The sequence below is a fragment of the Felis catus genome, chromosome E2, assembly GCF_018350175.1.
Source record: "Felis catus isolate Fca126 chromosome E2, F.catus_Fca126_mat1.0, whole genome shotgun sequence".
NCBI classification, from domain to species: domain Eukaryota; kingdom Metazoa; phylum Chordata; class Mammalia; order Carnivora; family Felidae; genus Felis; species Felis catus.
In genome coordinates this window covers 13,220,585-13,237,861 of record NC_058382.1, presented here as the reverse complement: position 1 = coordinate 13,237,861, position 17,277 = coordinate 13,220,585, and the positions used below count along the sequence as shown (strand labels likewise).

The following is a 17,277-nucleotide window of genomic DNA, read 5'->3' as shown; positions in this document are numbered from 1 at the left end:
TTCGTATCTTCAGTTCTCCCAGATTCTGGGCCAACGTGAAGGCCCCTCCCCAAATGCCATTTCACAGATGGACACACTGAGGTCCAGAGCTTGGAACAGTTCATGCTCAGCCCCGCCTCTGAGCACCATCGAGATATAAAGAGGCCATTTTATAGATAAAAACTTAACGAATCCGCTTTATTTTGGCAAGAGGGGAAAAAGTCTTTCTGCCGGGGACCTGAGGGAGGGCCCCCGGATGGAGACAGGGTGGGCAGAGCACGGGTCCGAGGTCACAGAGATCCAAGGGAAGGTTTGAGAGTCGAGACCAGATTCACAATATCCGTCCCAGTAGCAATGGCTCGGGGTCGCGGAGTCCTGGAGAGTCACGGGCAGGGTCCCGACGATCGTCCCTGGTGTTCCGGGGTCCGGCGGGATCAGAGGTCTCGAAGGGGGCCAGGGGGCCGTAGGTCTCGGAACAGCGGGAGCCCAGAATCCGGCGCCGCTCGGGGCAGGGGCTGAGGGAGGGGACGGGGAGAGAGGCTCCCGCGGGGCCGTTTGGCACAAGAGTCGGGGGTGGGGGGTGGGGAGTGGGGTGAGCGGGACAGTAGGCACCCCTACCTGGGCGCGAGGGGTGGGGAGGGTCGGGAAGGCCTGGGATGGCAGAGCCCTGGGGCCGGGATAGAGCGGGGATCCGGAGCCCGGCCGGGGCCCGGCGTGCGGCCCATGGGGCGGGGGTGGGCAAGGGTGCTCAGACCGGGGGTGCGGTGCCCCCGGCCGTGTGCATGCTGAAGTATTCGGTGAAGCCGGTGTGCGGCGCCGCCGTCTGGGGCACGAGCGGCTGGTAGGGCGGCGTCGGGCCATCCCAGCTCGGGTCGGCCGCCTTGGGGAACCGAGCGGGAAGGGGCGGGGAGGCCGCGCCCCGCTCGGCCGTGGTCACCACGCGGCCCCTCGGGGCCACCGCCGCCGCCACCGCCGTCTCCTCCACCTGCTTCCCGGCCTGGGAGGGGGGTCAGGGTCAGAGGCCGTCCGAGACCCACGGGGGGCAGATGCGGCCCCGAAGGCCCGTCCCCCTCCCCGCAAAGGAGCCCCCCCTCCCGAGGTGCGGGCGCTGGTGTCAATCAGGGAAGGAGCGGGCGGCTGGGCGCCTGGACAGCGGGGCCAGGTACTCTAGGGGCGGCGTCGGAGCGCGCCGGGCGAACTCCGGCGGCGGCCGGGGAGTGGGTGGAGAGCCGCGGAAGGCGGGTGGCGGGGGCACGGCGCGTGGCGTCTGCGGGGGCGTGCGCAACAGCGCCAGGACCCAGTCCGGCAGGGTGGGCGCAGGCGCCGGGGGGTGGTCGCGGCGCGGTGTTGGGGCTCGGGGCGTGCGAAAAGCAGGGGGTGGGCTCAAGCGCCCGGGCGAGGGGGGCGGCGGCGGGGCCGGGAGCGGGGTCAGGTACTCCAGGGGCGGCGCCAGCAGCTCCTCGTGCGCCGGGGGCGCGGGGCTTACGGAGGAGGCGGGCGGGGGGATGGAGAAGAGCTCCGTGAAGTTGGGCACCGAGTCGCTGATGAACGTCACGTTCCCATAGACGTGCTGCGGGAAGGGCTTGTCCGTGGACTGGCTCCCTCCCGGGCCGGGGGCCCCGGCTGAGGCGATCTGCGACGTGCGCACATGGTACGGGAAGTTCTTGTTGGCCGCCGACGGGCGTGTCATGATCTGGGGCGACAGGCCAGGTGCTGGTTGGAGCAGCACTGTCCGGGCCTCAGGCTGTCTCCTTAAACATGGGGTCGTAAGGATTCCCCCTCACTGGACATCCCCCACCCTTCCCTGCAGTCCTCCACTCCGGATTAGGCTCTCCTACTACAGGCTCTCACAGTTCGCTGAGTTCTGACCTTTTTCCTCCGTCGCAACCCTGACTGCCCTGCGATGCTTCCTCCATCAGAGCCCTGATCACTGACATCACTGGGTAAGTTTCAGTGGCCTTCACTGTCCGGTATGATACCCACTAGCCATATGGGGTTATTTACATTTAAATTAATCCACATTAAACCAAAATTTTTGTTTTCAGTCACACTAGCCACATTTAAGTGCTCAGTAGCCCCACGTGCATAGTAGCTATTGTATCAGAGAGCACAGAGTATAGATAAAATATTTTCATAAACACAGAAAGGTCAATTGGACAACAACACCTGATAAACTCTACAATGTTAGCTCTGTGAGGGCAGGAATTTGTTCATTCCCTGCTGAATCCCCAATACCTTCTAGAACAGCACCTGGCACATAAGCACCCAATAAATATTGGTTGAATGTAGAAGTGTGTCCCCAACTAGTCTAATAGATCTTGAGAGCAGGGACTGGGTGTGACTCGAGCATTGCACACGGGAGCCCAGCGCGACCCCTCTAAGGTCATGGGAACAAGCAGCAAACAGCAGAATGGGGCTGTGCTAACTGTGCATTTTTACAAAAGAAACTGGCTGAAGATGAAATGTAGCTAGGAGGGCACTGCACTTGGGAGCCCGGGGCCTGCACCTCACCTCTCGCCCCCCAGTTTTTTGAGTATGGGACCTGGGACATGTCGATAAAGCTCCCTGAGCCTCACTGGGGGAAAGGGATGGCAGCACCTACTCGGAAAGATGAGGAGAGGGCAGAGCTTGGCCCATGATGGTTCTCAGCATTTCTCCTGTTTCTGTCCCTTTCTGACTTCCTGCAGAGCTTCAGGAAGGGCTGTCCTGGGAAGGTGAGTCTGTACCTAAGTCAGGCTCTGGGGTAGAAGATGGGGGACCAGGCCATCTGTGACTGAGTACATTCGCCACCCAGAGCACATTGTGGACCCCTGCAGTCAGAAGCCTGGATCCTCATCAGTGCCTATGCTCCTGTCTGGCTCCCTCTTATGGTTGGCTGTGGAAGGACTGGGCGCAAAGGCCCTGCCCTCCTACCAGAGGCCATGGAGCCCTGGCAGGTCACCTCTCCTGTTTGGACCTTAGCTTCCCCTTTCTGTATAGTGGGTGCAACGACCATTATCCATCCTGTCCTGGGGCTGCTCTGACACACAATTAAACAAGGTATATGAACTGTCACCCAGAAGCCCAGATAGGATATAAACCATGGCAAAGAAGAGGTTTAGTGCTGATCGCCTCCAGATGTCATTCAGATCTAGGCCCCCTGGAGCCCCAGCCTGACCCACTCCACCTGCTTCTTCCTGAACAATGGTCTGTGATGGTGCAGCAGATGGAAGAATGTGTCGGCGAAGGGTGGAGTAATGACCAAGGGGTTTGGGAAAGGCAGTGGGATACAGAAGGGAAACGTGAGGGGGCGGGGGGCAGTGCACAGGGTGAGGAATGGGGAGGGGCTGAGAAAGAGGGTGGGGTTCAGTCAGTAGAGCATGAAACTCTTGATCTCAGGGTCACAAGTTCCAGCCTCATATTGATGGTAAAGTTTATTTAAGGAAAAAGAAAGAAAGAAAGAAAGAAAGAAAGAAAGAAAGAAAGAAAGAAAGAAAGAAAGAAAGAAAGAAAGAAAAAAGGGTGTGGTCAGTGGAAGAGGCTAGAACACAAGGTGGGAGAGAATAGAAGAGGCTGGCTTCTTGGGGGGACAGAGTAGAATAGCCTGCAGGAATCCAGCAGGCTCTTGGTAAGTGTCTGTTGAATGAGTAAAGAATGAAGAGACGGAAATGGATGGAGAGCTCAGAACAGAAGGTCCAGGCAGTTCAGGAGTTGGGGAGTTTCACCCACTCTCCGCCCATCAGGCTCCCACCCCCACCTGGATGCCCTTCCTCACCAGGAACACGCCATGGGCATACAAATGGATCCCCAGCTGGATGCCATTGACAATCTTCTCCCGGGCCCACTTGGGGATCCCGAAGTTGGCGATCAGGGCCATGACAGGAACAGCAAAGAACCTGCAGGGGAGGTGCTGGTTCAGTAGAGACACTGCCTCTGCCCTCTTCCCCACCCCATGGCCCCAGCCCCCCTGCCACGCACACACGTAGGGCCCAGGTGTGTCCCAAATTAGAGAGAAACCAGTGTAACCTTCAGAAGCCAGAGATTAAAAGGGGGCAGGAATCCCACTGGCCTGGGAAATTCTGGAAGGCAAAGACTAGGTTGAATTTAACTCCATTCCACCCCACCCCAAATCCTGGCACCTGATAGGAAATCAAAAGATGTTTGCTGAATGCATTAACATATGATAATAACAATTAAGGACTTAACTGCAAGCCAGACCTGTCTCTAAGCTTCTCACGATTGTAAACTCATTAACTCACAATGACTCTTCGAGGCAAGTACAATTTCCATCCCCATTAAACAGATGAGGAAACTGAGGCAGAGCAAAGTTCATTGATTTGTGTGAGGTCATACAACTTACAAGCTTTAGAACTGGGATCTGAACCCAAGCAGTCAGGCTTAGCATCTGCCTACCATACGACTATGTTATGTTGAACGATAAAAAATTACAACTAGCTTTTATCGAACACCTACTACATACCAAACACAAGGCCCTTCTATAGTGCCCTAGGCATGCTCAAGATAACTCTTTATGGGTAAGCAACCTGAGGCGCTCTCTCTCTCTCTCTCTCTCTCTCTCTCTCTCTCTCTCTCTCTTTTTTAATTTGGGAAAATAATTTTTTCCAGGTCACGAAGTAAGTGGCAGACTGGGTCCGCTGCCTGACTTGCAAGCCCATCAGCCTCACTGAGGAGGGTCTGAGAAATGGGAAGCCCCACAAGACAGGGACAGCTTGGGGGCCCAGCACGTCTCACCAGAGGGTGTAGGCAGCAAAGAAGGGCACGTAAAAGGGCTGCTTCTCCGGGAAGTGACGCAAGGAGATGAGCACAGCGTAGCAGAACCACACGTAAGCCGCCACCTGCAGCCCAATGAGCCCATAGCCCGCCGGCGACTCGTACGTGTATAGGACCTGGCCTGGGTCAAAGAACTGCACCCAAGGGAAAGGGTTCATCATAGCTTTGACCTCCTGCCCTCCACACAAGGACCCCAGACCCTAGGCCCCTCCCCCCACCGGCACCCAGGGAGCAGAGCTATTGGGTCAGGACAGAAGCAGCAGGAGAGAACAAAATGGAAATAGAAGGACATCGAGGTAGAGTGAGGGTGAAAAAGAAAGAGAATACATTCTCTACCAGGGGTCCAACATGGGGCTAACCACCTACCATGCGTAAGTTTTTCCATTTGCGTCAACCCAATGAGGTGGGTCTTCTTAACACCCCCACTTCGCAGAGGGGGAAACTGAGGCTAAAAGGGGCGGCTTTTGGCCAAAGGCAAAGCCAAGGTGATATAAAGCCTTAGAGGAGCCCTCTGGGATAAGTAAGACCCTCCCAATTTTACAGAAGAGGAAACAGGCTTAGAGGGGGTGGGCATCACCCACGGTCAGCTAGCTGGGAAGTGGGAGAGCCAGAGTGGAATCCAGGTCTGTGTGACTCCTGAACTCTCAGTCATGACATTGAGTTTAAATGTGACAGACAGTGAGAGACAGAGGGAGGAGGAAGAAGGCTCCTCAGAGATGGTGAAGAGAGGAGGCATGCACTTAGAGAGACAGATGGGCAGGCAGAAATCGCAGAGTGGGAGAGAGCGAGCCAGCTAGAGTGCGATGTGGGGAAGGGCTGGCAGACAGGTGGAGGAGGTGGCCAAAAGCTTGGGGAGGGGCGGAGAGGCAAGGCCTGGGCAGTGGGAAGCGGCACTCACCTCGGCCTCGTAAATGAGCAGCACCACGTGGGTGAGAGTGTACAGGGTCATGTAGACAGACAACTTCACGGAGCCCGAGTGGCTGATTCGGCCCCTGGCAGCAGGCCATGAAGGGAGACAGCAGGGGTGGGGGCTGTCAGGGAGAAGCGGGAAGCCATCCCCCCCAGATCCACCCCAGTGTCCTGTTCCCTAGCCCAGCCACACCTCCCCCCAGCACTCCCTCCCGCCCCAGCCTGGGCACCGTGTCACTGTGAATCCCTTCCCCAGAAGGATGAGCATCAGCAGGAAGATGAGGAAGCTGGAGGAGAAGAGCAACTTGGCTGGGAGAAGGGAGGAGAGGGCGTCTCAGACACAGGGCCCAGAGGGAGCCCAGGCACCCTCCCCTGGCCCACTTCATTCTCACCCAAGATCTTCAGACTCTCGTTGCCAATGCCATCAGTGGCATACTGGCCCCAGTAGATGCAGAAAAACAGGAGGCTCAGGACTGAGGGGAGAGCGGGCAGAGGGAGGAAAGGACAGAAACCAGCTTTGGGGCATCACCGTTCCCCAGCATTAGGATCCAGATGGCCAGAACCCCTCCTTCATCCCCATCAGGATTCTAGACCATTTACGCCCACTGACGTCCTAGGAGACTGGAGCCCAGGCCCCAGCCCCTCTTCTTCAGGATCCAGATGTCCAGGCCCCCAGCCCCTCCTCCCTCAGACCCAGGGGTCCTGGCCCCCAGCCCCTCCTCCCTCAGACCCAGGATCCAGGCCCCCAGCCCCTCTTCTTTTCCTCAGACCCAGGTATCTGGACCCTATGTCCCTCCTCTGACAGAACTCAAAAGCTGGGATACTCTGAACCTCACCCTCCACTCCTGCTGCAGCCATGAACATTTTGTAAGTTGTGTGGAGCAACTGACGACCTTTCAGTAAATCTAAAAGAAACGTAGGGGAAGGCGGTTCACAGACAGGAAGGGAGACTAGCTCGTTCCCCCAACCCTGCCCCCCATAACTCCTAACCCCACCACCACGTACTGGACTTACATCCAAAGTAACAGGAGAGGAAGAAGATGAGGAGGAAGATGAGGAGGAAAGTCACATCTGTCTCCAGGATCCCTGCCAATTTTGTAGAAGGAGGAAATGATTCAGTCAAAGCTGGGTGTCCCTCGGCAGTGAGCACCCAACTCTAGACCTCCACAAAGATTCTGGTTTCTGGGTCCGCAATGCTCACCAAACTCATCAGCCGAGAAATGCCGTGTCCAGAAGGACTTGCCATTGGTGAGGACCATCTCATACTCCAACTGCAGCCCATCTCCCTGTGGGAAGTGGGGAGGCCTAAGGGGGGGTGGGGGCCTGGGCAGGTAGAGGGTCACCAGGAAGGCAAGGAGGAGAAGGCCCAGGTGGCCGGCCCAGCCTCTTACCCCACACTTGCTGAGTGCGATGTACCACCACCTTTCACGAACCGAGCGGAAGCTTCGGCCACTGGAGCAGCTCAGGTAGCGGGTTCCGTCCTCTGACACTACCTGGGAAGGAGCAAGAAGAAGGTTGAAGCCTGTCTGCGCAGCCCTCGGGCCCTTGGCCTTCAGCATCTGCCCATTCCCCCATACCTGACAGCCTGACCAGGCATACTGGGTGGTGAGGTTGATGACCTGGTTGTTCTCAGGCCTGATCACTGACTCCTTGGCCAGGCAGTCCTGGGGAAGGCAGGGACACGGTCACTCCCTGGCCAGCCTCGGCCTTCTTCCCTCTCCCATGCACCCTCCTCACAGCCTTCACCTTGTCCCCTGCCTTGTACACAGCCGGCCACTGGGATGGGTCGTCGAAATAGAGGAGGATGTTCTGACAGCACTTGGCCTGCAGACCCAGAGATTTTGAAGTTTGAGGGTGTACAGGGAACTGGGGTAGCCCTTGCCTTGGGAGGCCAAGGGAATATCTAGCCTCAGCATGGAGAGTGGTGCGGGAAGGCTCACCTCAGGGTATCGGAAACGGAAGTCCAGTCGGCCATAATCCGAAAGAAAGCAAAATCTTGTCAGGAACACCCAATCCTGGAAAAGAGGACCAGTCCTCCTGAATCCTTGAGAACTCCCCAACTCCATAGACCCCCCCAACTTTCCTTCCCTACTCTTGGGTACCTGATTTCCAGAGAAGCTTAAGGGAACCAAGTTACCTCCAAAATTCTTGTGATCCCTTTACCTTGGGTCCAGGATTCTTGTCTCAAATGCCCCCCACACAAGTTTCTTCTCCTCCCCTCAAACACTTTTCCCATTTTCCAAGTGCACTGAGAAAGGACCTGGAGGGCCAGGTGCCCATCCCGGCCACCTTCAGTCCCAGACACCATCTGACTGGCATCCCCCGGTTATCCACACGAATGCCCCACGGTGGTCCCAGAGACCACCTCCTACTGGGTAATATTCCAAACGGCCCTCTCCTGGCCCTGAGCAGCAGTGTGAACTCCAGGCTCTCTACGGAGTGAAAAGTGCTGTCCCTTCAGCACCACCTTGGCGTTCTCCCAACCCCCACCCCAAACTCTCACTCTCCCAACCCGTCCCTCCTCCCCGCCCAGCTCTGACCTCAATGTCCCTCCTACAACCCTCAAGTCTCTTCTCGACCCCACGGCGCCTCTCAGCCCCAACCCTGACCCAGTCCTCCCCATTATCCCCAGCCCCAATCCCACCGCGGCTCTCAGGGACGGCCTGGGAAGGGCGGCAGGGGGCGGGGCGGCACCCTTCTCCTTCCCTTCCCTCCGGTCCCCAGGGGCCCGGCGGGTGGCAGGGGAGGGCCCAGCGCGCTCACCTCCTTGGAGCTGAGGTTGCCCCGCACGTACTTGGCCCGGGCGCGGGGGGGCAGTGGCAGCAGCAGGAGCAACAGCGGCGGCAGCAGGCGGCACAGAGCGGGCGCGCGCGGGGGCTCCATTCCGCCCGCTCCGGGCCCCGGCCCCGGCCCCAGCTCCGCTCCGGCTCCCGCTCCGGCCCGGCGACGGCGGCGAGAGCGCGCGGGCCGGCCAGCGCGCGCCCCCGATTAAAGGGGCCGCTGGGCGCCGCTCTCCCCGCCCCCTCCTCCGGGATGGCCCTGCCTGGCGCCTTCTCCATCGGCATGGGAGAGGACGACCCCTCCCCATGCTCTCTACTCCGCCCCAGCCTCAGTTCTCCCTTCTGGGACTCTCCCTGATACCTCTTGCTCCCCTTGTCCTACCCTGAACTCACATTCCCCGAGCCGTGCCTCCTCCTCCAGACAGCCATCTCGGGATGACCCCCAACGTACAGACCCCAGCTCTGCCCTGACCTCCCCGCCAGCTTAGACCCCAAACTGCTCTTTGATGGCTCATTCCTGCCCTCATGACAGCCATCCCCAGCAGTGTCCACTCAAGATCCCATGGGCTCTGTGAAGTGCCCACAGAGACACGGAGGCTGGAGAGGGTGAACCATTTGTTCTGGGTCACAAAACACGGAGATGGCAGAACGCTGGGCCACAATCACTGCATTCCATTGCCTGACCCTGTCCAGTCACTGCTCACCGGGGTGTGAAACCGGGTTGCTGCCAGAAGAGGTGGTGTTGTGAGAAGCCCAGAGCAGACCCAAATCAACCCTCTGGGTTCAAAACCCAGCACTGCCACTTTCTCATCAGACTTCAGCCAAGTCGTGTGATCTCCCAGTTCAGTCCCCTACCGGCTGGTACCAACCTTATGGTTTCCCAGTGGGCAATGAGGATCCCTGGAAGGCTTTACAGAGCAGCGTCCAAGTCCCTCAGCTCCATTTCCCCTGATCAGATTCCAACAAACATTTCTAGCTTCATTCCTCCCCCTCCACTGGAAGAAAAAAAAAAAAAAGTGCTGCTCCTCAAAATATCATTTAAAAAAACTTCTTAAGCCAAGGGGCCAAGCAGAAAACATAAGTGCACAGAACACTTTCAGTGGAGAGTGTGGGACCCATGAAAAGGCAGCCTCTGCTACTTGGCTTGAGCCAGTTGTTGCCAGAAGGGATAGTAGGTCCGCTGCCAGATTCTTTTCCTTCTTTTTCTCTCTCTCTCTCTCTCTCTCTGTCTCTCTCTCTCTCTGTTTTTTTTTTTTTTTTGTTTTAGAGAAGCCAGAAATGTGTTAGGCTTTTTTTGTTTTGCTTTTGTTTTAAAGCAAACTGATTTGTGACAGTAGGCAATTAATTCAAAAATTTTAAATGTATGTTGGGCCAAAGTTAAAAAGTCTGTGGGGTAGATTCAGGCCTCGTCTCCCATTCCGGTCGTGATCTTGCACACACGGTTCCCATGTCCACTGGACCAGGAGCCCATCGAGGGCTGGACCTGGACATGACTCACTCTAAGTCCCAGGATATCCTAGGAATATGGACTGAATGAAAATGGTTCCACATCCCCTATTTGCCCTGCTCCAGGCCTTGCACATACTGTCCCATAAAGCAGCGTTTCTAGAATTCCCTGAAATGTTCTTTTCTTCCTCTACTAGTAAGTTCTTACCAATCTTAAAATGTGTAAAGGTCTACATCTGCTCCTTTCTGAGGAACTCCCTCATCACCAGGGACGAATCATCACTCCCCCCTTGGACTCCCTCAGCCCCTGCACCTCTCTGTCCCCAAGATGCAACCATTGGGGCTGGAACTGTCTGTGCCCACCACTGGACCGGGAATCTTCTGGGGACACAGCCACAGTAGCACTCCCTCTGGGGCCCCAGCATCACCAGAGCTGAGCCTGGCACATAGTTGGCTTCAGTGGGTAGATGCATTGGACTGACTGAACCCCAGGTTTCCCCAGCCTGCTGGCCCTCAAATCCCAAGAAGGTGACAAGTGATGGTATCTTCCCCTCCATCTTGGACCCAGAACTCAGAGCAAAGCAAAGCTGCTTGCTTGGGTCAGCCACTCACTGAAAATCAAGGGGACCATGAAGAAGGTACTTTATTGAAGTGATCAGGAGTGCGGGTTTCCTGCCCCTAGCCCAGACTCAGTCCCCTCAGTACAGTCTCATAGGTGGAAAGGACCAGGCCTCTGGGCTGCTCTGGGCCACCACCCAGGAGAGGCTGGGCAGTGGGGCAGGAGGGCTGGGGCTCCAATCCAGGGCAGAAGTTCGGGGCAACAAGGGTGATGGTGGCTGAGGCAGGGGTTGTTGTGGGCCGACCCCCCAGGGCCGGGGAGGGGGAGGTGTGGCAACCAGCCAGATGCTTTTCAGTAGGTCAAAGGCTGTTGGGGGGCCCCAGGCTGCCCCAGATGGCGAAGGCAACAAGGACAAAGGCGGTGGCCAGGGACCTTTTGGTGGCGCCAGGCTCACCCTGTGCACCAGGGGAGTGCTGGAGGTGTGAGGCATGGAGAAAGTGAGCTCCTTTGTCCTCTGTTGCCTCCTCTGCCTCCTCTCCCCTGGGGCCTGCTCCGGGCTGTTGATCCAGGAGGGTGTCATCCTTCGCCTTTCAGGGCCCCCAGGCTTGGTCCCTGGCACAAAGGAAAAAAGCATGGGAGACAGCTGAGCTACAGCAGACAAGGAGAAAGGGATCACAGGAAGTAGGAGGTGGACTCACCTGGTAAGGGTGGCTGGCAGTCACGGAGCACCAGGGTAAGGTCAGGCACGCAGCCATGACAGGCCTGTAAAGTGCCCACGATGGCATCCCTGGCCTCCTGCACTAGGTTCCTCCTGGGGAAGGCCTGTGGCAGAATCAACTGGCACTGCAGCTCCTCCAGCAGCTGCCCCAAGCCAGGGAGCTCTGGGGGACTGGGTGGGCCTGGGCCTGAGCCTCTAGGCACCTGGTTCTCCTTGCCCCTTGACTGGGGAGCTGGTTCTTGGGCCCAGCTTGGGCTTGAGAAGCGTTTGGTGGGGAGTGAAGGGGTGCCGGGCTCCAGGGACCCACTGCTAAGCAGCCGTGCCACATCCAGAGATTTCACCTCATGATTAAAGAGACCCCGGTGCTCCCGGCTCAGCCGGCCCTGCGTTATGACCACGACCTTGGGAACGGTAGGGGCCACAGGTGGATCCTGACTGGTCACAGGAGGATCCTGATGGGTCAATGGCCGGCGGCTGCCCATCAGGGCCTCGTTACGCTCCCGCCTTGTCTTCCGACGACGGACACGACCAGATTTCTCAGGCCGCTGGAAAGGCTGGGGGCCTGGCCCCCGGGGGTCCATAATGTCCTGGAAGAAAAAGATAGGACAGTCATCATCATGCCGATAAATCAGGGACCTAAAAGTGAATAGTGAGAAGAGAAGATAGTTTGGGGTGAGGTGGAAGGCCTATTTACAGAGACAAGATGAGAATAAGATAGTGGGTGGGTAGGGAGTGCTTGGCAAAGACTCGGTCAAGGAAGGAGTCGTGGGGGTTGGATGGGGTCAAGGGAGTCACGGTGAATGGGGGAGGTGTGTCAGAATAGAGAACAGACAAGGGGTTCCAGGGTACTGGGACATGAGAAAGTAGCTAGAAGATGGGGGATGTGGACGGGATCATGAGACCACAGGGTCTGGTGAACTAGAAGGAATTATGGACAGAGGAGAAATCCAGAAGTAGAGAAGGTACTGGAGAATGCAGAAAGTGGAGTGAGACGGTAGAGAGAGAAAGGCAGAAGAGACAGCAACAAAGAAGTAGGAGAGACAGAGAAGACCTCGGGAAAACAGAAAAGGCAACGGAGGAGCTACCAGGAACTGGGCCTAGTCATGGGAATGCGGTGGACTAGGGTAGATGAGGCAAAGGTGGGCAGTTGAGGTTAGGAAAGGGCGGTATGGTTGGTGAGGGCTAGGTAAGGGTGGAGAACCTCACCTCCTGGCCCAATGAACCCCGTCCCCCACCCACCCCACGTGGCTGTGGGGTGCAATGGCTTCTTTTCCACGGTGACCCTAGTTCACGACGCCCTGTGGACTCTTCGGGGCCTCACGCACACTACACGCATGCGCGTGCACCGCCCACGCCCTTTGACTTCCTGCTCTCATGAGGCACGAGGAACAGAGTGCCGGTTATGGTCCCACCCTTTCCAGCCTTACTTCCAGAAATCTCTCTCATTTGTCCTTAGGCATCTCCCATACACCAATCTGCTGTGAGACTCGCTGGGCCCGCCCCCTTCATGAATGCTGATTGGCTTAGACTGTCTCTCGGGGAAAGCCGTGAGGCGAGGCGCAAGGGGAAAAAAGGGCCATGGCAGTCTCCACTTGCAGCGGGTCCCCAGACAGTCACAGAATTCATCCCTAGAGAATCAGTATAGAGTCGTCATTCAGAACTAGGATCTGGAGTTAGACTACCTAGGTTTAAACAACCCAAATTGGCACGTTTGAGGTGTATGACCTTGAAAAGTGTGTAACTGCTCAGACCGTCGATTTCCTAATTTGTAAAATGGAGCTGATAGTGCCTCCTTCGTGTGGTTGCTGTAAGTATAAAATGAGCCAATACATCTAACTTGAAACAGCACTTGGTTTGAATGGAATGAATGCCTCGAAGCTGTTTCTCACTAAGCTTTGCTTCAGCAACGGCTTCTCTACCTTTTCAACTTATCTACCGACACTAGTCCCCTCAGACTTTAAAATCAAGCTATAGGGGCACCTGGGTGGCTCAGTCGGTTAAGCCTCTGTCTTCCATTCAGGTCACGATCTCACGGTTGGTGAATTCAAGCCCACACACAAGCCAGCTTCAGATCCTTTGTCTCCTTCTCTCTCTGCCCCTTCCTTGCCTGCTCTCTCTCACTCAAAAATACACATTTAAAAAATAAAATAAAGCTATGGCCAGAGTTTCCCCACGCCCTAATCAGCTATATTACCTGTGTAATACAGCTTACCCAGACTTCCTGAGTTTTCAAAGCCACACTCAAATACTACTCCTAGGAACCCCCTACTCTGAGTCCTTCTCTTTCCCCTTCCCCTTCTCCACCTCTCTTAATCACAACCTTGATCCTTTCCTCATCTCTGTGTCTGGATCTGTCTTCCCCAACACACTGGGACAAGGCCAGGATTTGACCCATTCGTTTAATAATCATTTCAGTTCTTGTGAACAGCCATAGTACTTGGTACTATGAGTCAGGCCCTGTTCCAGGCAAGTGGACTGAAGCAAAACATGATAAATAAGACCATATTTCAGTATCAACCTACCTAGAAAGAATGAATAGATGGGAAGGTCCCATTTGGAAGTGGAGCTACAGGAATATAACCAGGAAGTTCAGGGGAATGTGGGACTCCCACCTGGTCCCTGAGAAGAGGAAGAGTTGGGAAGACTTGACATTTGAGATTAATATGGGCCGGGAGGGGCCGACCTTAGGTGGCCTTGGCTATGGATGTAGGCTTCAGAGCTTAGACACACCTGTGGGTTTAGAGAGAGGAACAGAGGCCACAGATCTGCAAGATGAGCTGGGTGGGAGGGGTGCCAGGCTGGACCTGGGCCTTGCAGCATCTCTAATTTCCTTTTTCTTTCTGTACCTTCTTCTGCCCTCTTTGCAGGGCCTGTGATGTTTGTAATGCAAAGATGTGTAGTTTAGATTTTATGCCACAAAAACTGGTATTTTTGAGCAGGGGAGGCCTGCGAGCAGATAGGATCACTTAAGTCCTGGCTCTCTCTTAGGATGTCTCCTTACAACGGAGGCTCTATTTTTCACATTTTGCTATCTTTTTTTCTACCCACATCAATAGAAAATGGGAGCGTCCCCACCTAGCCAGGTGCGTACGAGCCACCCCCTCAAGGGATCCAGGAATGGACTCGTCCACTCATTTCCCTCCCCCACCACCACGTGAATGACACGCGCGCGCGCGCGCGCGCACACACACACACACACACACACACACACACACACACAGCTGGCGATCCCTTCCGCACATTTCTCGCTCTACGGCAAACGGATTCTTCCCCCAAGGAAAGGCTCTAGATTTTCCCCCGCCCACTCTCGGCCTTTCAGGTAGTTCGCCCCTCCCCCTGACGCCGGTGTGGCGTGTGGGGTTCCTCCCTCCCCTATGGGTGCTGGATGATCTCGCCTCCCCGTTCCCAGGTGCCCGGGTGCGCTGGCCGCCGCCGCCCGAGCTTGAGCGGCCCGGGCGGGAAGCGCCGGACGAGCCCACTGCGCGTCCGCCGCGGGGGAAGCATGGGTTCCCAATTCCACCACCCCTTTTAAGTGAAGGTTTCCGCTCCTGCAGAGGAGGCGGTGCCCGGGATCGGCAGTAGTCCTCGCTAGAGTGCGGGCGTCGGGACCGTCCATTGTTGACTGGAAGGGAGGGGTGGGCGTGGCGGAGCCACCTCCTCGGCCGACTCTCCCGGGTCGACCTCGCTCGCCAGTCCTGCAGGAAGGAGCTGCGGCGCCAAGATGAGCGGAGAGGAGAACCCAGCCAGCAAGCCCACGCCGGTGCAGGACGTGCAGGGTGACGGACGCTGGATGTCCCTGGTGAGCGACCCGGCCCGCGATACTCAGGAGTCCGGGAGGGGCCTCAGGAGAGCAGTTGGTTGGCGCCACTCTCTCTGTGGGATTAGGAAACTGAGAGCAGTTGGGGTGGTGGAGGCGAAGCGGGGAAGCAGAGTGGGGCGGGCCAAGCAGCGCGCGTGCCTTTGACTCCCCTTGTACGTCCCCGAAGCACCATCGGTTCGTGGCCGACAGCAAAGATAAGGAACCCGAAGTCGTCTTCATCGGGGACTCCTTGGTCCAGCTAATGCACCAGTGCGAGGTGAGGCCCGTCCCCCATCCCCTTGCCCCACCCAGGCCTGTGCCCTCGCTGACACATCTGGATCAGAGCCCAAGCCAGACAGGGATGAGGTACCCGAAATAGCCTCAGGCAGCACCCACACCCAAACCTCCGTGTAAGATGCAACATTCTACTGAGAAGGAACTGTGTGACCAGTCTTTGTCACATGGGTTTTTGTGTAGTGAGACTTAAAATCTTAAAATGAGGCTTTCTTGCAAGAAGATTGCCTAAAGTGAGATTCTATTGTTTGCTTAAGGTAGTGCACAGCCCTAATGGATGTCCACAAAGCTGTAGTCTTTCCACCAAGTGAAAGTCAACTGTAATAGCTCTCCACAAAGGGGACTCAATTATGTTACGTTTCCACTAAGTGAGGTCAAACCATGATGGCTTTCATCAACTGTCAATGCTGTTGGTTCAATGCATGCATGACTCAAGCAGAATAGGTTTCCATAAAGTGAGTCTCGCTTCTGTGGATCTCCATGAAAGTGAGACTGTAATAGGTTTGCATAAAGCGAGATTCGACCAGACTGCCTCCATAAGGCAGCGCTCTTCCATTATATGTGGCTTGGACAGAGGGTGGTGGTCCTTGTTGCCAATGCCCTTGTTGCCAATGTACCCACACCACTTCTTGTCTGCAGATCTGGCGGGAGCTCTTTTCTCCTCTGCACGCACTTAACTTTGGCATTGGCAGTGACAGCACGCAACATGTGCTTTGGCGACTGGAGAATGGGGAGCTGGAACACATCCGGCCCAAGGTGAGCAGAGCTTCGGTGGGCAGCTAACGCGCCCCACGCCTCCCTCCTGACCGCTGCTTCATGCCTTTCTTTCCACAGATTGTGGTGGTCTGGGTGGGTACCAACAACCACGGGCACACAGCAGAGCAAGTGACTGGTGGCATCAAGGCCATTGTGCAACTGGTGAACCAACGGCAGCCCCAGGCCCGGGTCGTGGTGCTGGTGAGAGGGTGGGAGGGCAGGGAAGAAAGAATGGCAGGTGTAGCTGCAGCCGGCACAGTTCTGGGCAGCATGGCACAAAGCAGTGGTTTTCAGGCAAAATCTCCAGTTGAAGCTTGCTACATACCCAGCAGCTGTTGTTAAGGTGTTCAGGGACCAGGTAGCTGCTGTTGCCCAAGAAATTGCTGAAGATTCTGGGGGGTGTTGCAAAACTCAAAACAATTAGCCAAAAATAGGCGTTCCTGGGGTGAATCCAGGTTCCATCACTTCCAGCTGGAATATTTCCTCCTCTGAAAGAGGGGATGACCCTTTGCCATGGTGTCATTTTTGTGATGGATACTTGGAAAGGGGCTGGCACCCAGAAGGTACTTGCTGAAGGGAGTCTCGGACATGGTATCAGGAATTACCCTTCTGATCCCCCACTACTCCATCCCTAGTATATTCTACACCTGGCAACTTCCTGGTGAGGGTGAACACTTTGTCCCAGAGAACAGGATACCCAGATGTTGGTAGGATGTCTCCTCACAACTCTTGGTGGCCTTTCTCAGGGCCTGCTTCCGAGGGGCCAGCACCCTAACCCACTTCGTGAGAAAAACCGGCGAGTGAACGAGCTGGTCCGGGCAGCACTGGCTGGCCACCCACGGGCCCACTTCCTGGATGCCGACCCTGGCTTTGTGCACTCAGACGGTACCATAAGTCACCATGACATGTACGATTACCTGCATCTGAGCCGCCTGGGCTACACACCTGTCTGTCGGGCCCTGCACTCCCTGCTTCTGCGTCTGCTGGCCCAAGACCAGGGCCAGGGTGTCCCCCGGCCAGAGGCTACACCCTAAGCATCCTTCTTCCCCATTAAATTCTCATTCCTTAGTCTCCCGTTTCTTGCTTTATGGCCAAGCCCTTCTGGGTATCTCAACCTTAACTATCATCTCTGCGACCCTGCAGCTCCAGAGGATGCTCTGTTTCTGCCTGAAGCAGGCATCACCAATCCATCAAGGCACTCAGGTTCTTGCAGGGTCTAGCAGATTTTTACTCTCAGTAACACTCCAGGCAGGCACCATCAATCAGT

At 56.3% G+C, this 17,277-nt stretch overlaps 3 protein-coding genes and 1 long non-coding RNA gene across 9 annotated transcripts; 2 read left to right on the top strand and 2 right to left on the bottom strand.

Annotated features, from left to right (window-relative positions):
* Positions 1-278: 278 nt before the first annotated feature.
* Positions 279-9,052, bottom strand: TMEM145 (transmembrane protein 145). Of its 3 annotated transcripts, none has more exons than XM_019818908.3 (15): positions 8,422-8,623; positions 7,599-7,673; positions 7,405-7,482; positions 7,236-7,322; positions 7,050-7,151; positions 6,860-6,944; positions 6,673-6,744; positions 6,495-6,563; positions 6,051-6,131; positions 5,889-5,967; positions 5,648-5,741; positions 4,711-4,883; positions 3,734-3,854; positions 1,466-1,672; positions 279-494 (listed from the first exon to the last, which is right to left on the bottom strand). In XM_019818908.3, exons 1-15 carry the CDS (start codon positions 8,539-8,541, stop codon positions 414-416), a joined length of 1,524 nt encoding a protein of 507 aa, XP_019674467.3. In that variant the 5' UTR covers positions 8,542-8,623; the 3' UTR covers positions 279-413. The 3 variants fall into 3 exon arrangements, with proteins under 3 accessions (XP_019674467.3, XP_044902417.1, XP_044902416.1); XM_045046482.1 differs by lacking the exon at positions 279-494 and adding an exon at positions 593-976 and having other exon boundaries at positions 8,422-8,625; XM_045046481.1 differs by lacking the exon at positions 279-494 and having other exon boundaries at positions 1,000-1,672; positions 6,664-6,744; positions 8,422-9,052.
* On the top strand, positions 1,671-7,476 carry LOC123382314. Its single transcript, XR_006590522.1, has 3 exons — positions 1,671-1,922; positions 2,667-2,693; positions 4,585-7,476. It is a non-coding gene; the product is annotated as an uncharacterized LOC123382314 (long non-coding RNA).
* A 1,457-nt stretch (positions 9,053-10,509) lies between the features above and the next one.
* On the bottom strand, positions 10,510-14,222 carry PRR19 (proline rich 19). Its single transcript, XM_003997762.5, has 3 exons — positions 13,892-14,222; positions 11,142-11,748; positions 10,510-11,055 (listed from the first exon to the last, which is right to left on the bottom strand). The coding sequence occupies exons 1-3, from the start codon at positions 13,979-13,981 to the stop codon at positions 10,583-10,585; spliced, it is 1,170 nt and encodes a 389-aa protein (XP_003997811.4). The 5' UTR covers positions 13,982-14,222; the 3' UTR covers positions 10,510-10,582.
* Positions 12,696-17,078, top strand: PAFAH1B3 (platelet activating factor acetylhydrolase 1b catalytic subunit 3). Of its 4 annotated transcripts, none has more exons than XM_006941224.5 (6): positions 12,696-12,968; positions 14,855-14,960; positions 15,148-15,237; positions 15,894-16,010; positions 16,089-16,211; positions 16,757-17,078. In XM_006941224.5, the coding sequence occupies exons 2-6, from the start codon at positions 14,883-14,885 to the stop codon at positions 17,042-17,044; spliced, it is 696 nt and encodes a 231-aa protein (XP_006941286.1). In that variant the 5' UTR covers positions 12,696-12,968; positions 14,855-14,882; the 3' UTR covers positions 17,045-17,078. The 4 variants fall into 4 exon arrangements, with proteins under 4 accessions (XP_006941286.1, XP_023101594.1, XP_006941285.1 ...); XM_023245826.2 differs by having other exon boundaries at positions 12,697-12,968; positions 14,716-14,960; XM_006941223.4 differs by lacking the exon at positions 12,696-12,968 and adding an exon at positions 14,330-14,480.
* The last annotated feature ends 199 nt before the right edge of the window (positions 17,079-17,277 follow it).

What these genes read in the sequence shown, in the direction of transcription:
- PRR19 (XM_003997762.5), bottom strand. Translation starts at nt 13,981, where the DNA reads ATGCTGCAAGGCCCAGGTCCAGCCTGGCACCCCTCCCACCCAGCTCAT. An exon ending in TCCTCTCTCTAAACCCACAG is followed by an intron (nt 11,749 to 13,891) that starts GTGTGTCTAAGC and finishes TTTTTCTTCCAG; the next exon opens with GACATTATGGACCCCCGGGG. An exon ending in CTGCCAGCCACCCTTACCAG is followed by an intron (nt 11,056 to 11,141) that starts GTGAGTCCACCT and finishes CCTTTGTGCCAG; the next exon opens with GGACCAAGCCTGGGGGCCCT.
- PAFAH1B3 (XM_006941224.5), top strand. Translation starts at nt 14,883, where the DNA reads ATGAGCGGAGAGGAGAACCCAGCCAGCAAGCCCACGCCGGTGCAGGAC. An exon ending in ACGGACGCTGGATGTCCCTG is followed by an intron (nt 14,961 to 15,147) that starts GTGAGCGACCCG and finishes ACGTCCCCGAAG; the next exon opens with CACCATCGGTTCGTGGCCGA. An exon ending in TGGAACACATCCGGCCCAAG is followed by an intron (nt 16,011 to 16,088) that starts GTGAGCAGAGCT and finishes TTCTTTCCACAG; the next exon opens with ATTGTGGTGGTCTGGGTGGG.
- TMEM145 (XM_045046481.1), bottom strand. Translation starts at nt 8,541, where the DNA reads ATGGAGCCCCCGCGCGCGCCCGCTCTGTGCCGCCTGCTGCCGCCGCTG. An exon ending in CGAGAGTCTGAAGATCTTGG is followed by an intron (nt 5,968 to 6,050) that starts GTGAGAATGAAG and finishes CCCTTCTCCCAG; the next exon opens with CCAAGTTGCTCTTCTCCTCC. An exon ending in AAGGGATTCACAGTGACACG is followed by an intron (nt 5,742 to 5,888) that starts GTGCCCAGGCTG and finishes GCCTGCTGCCAG; the next exon opens with GGGCCGAATCAGCCACTCGG.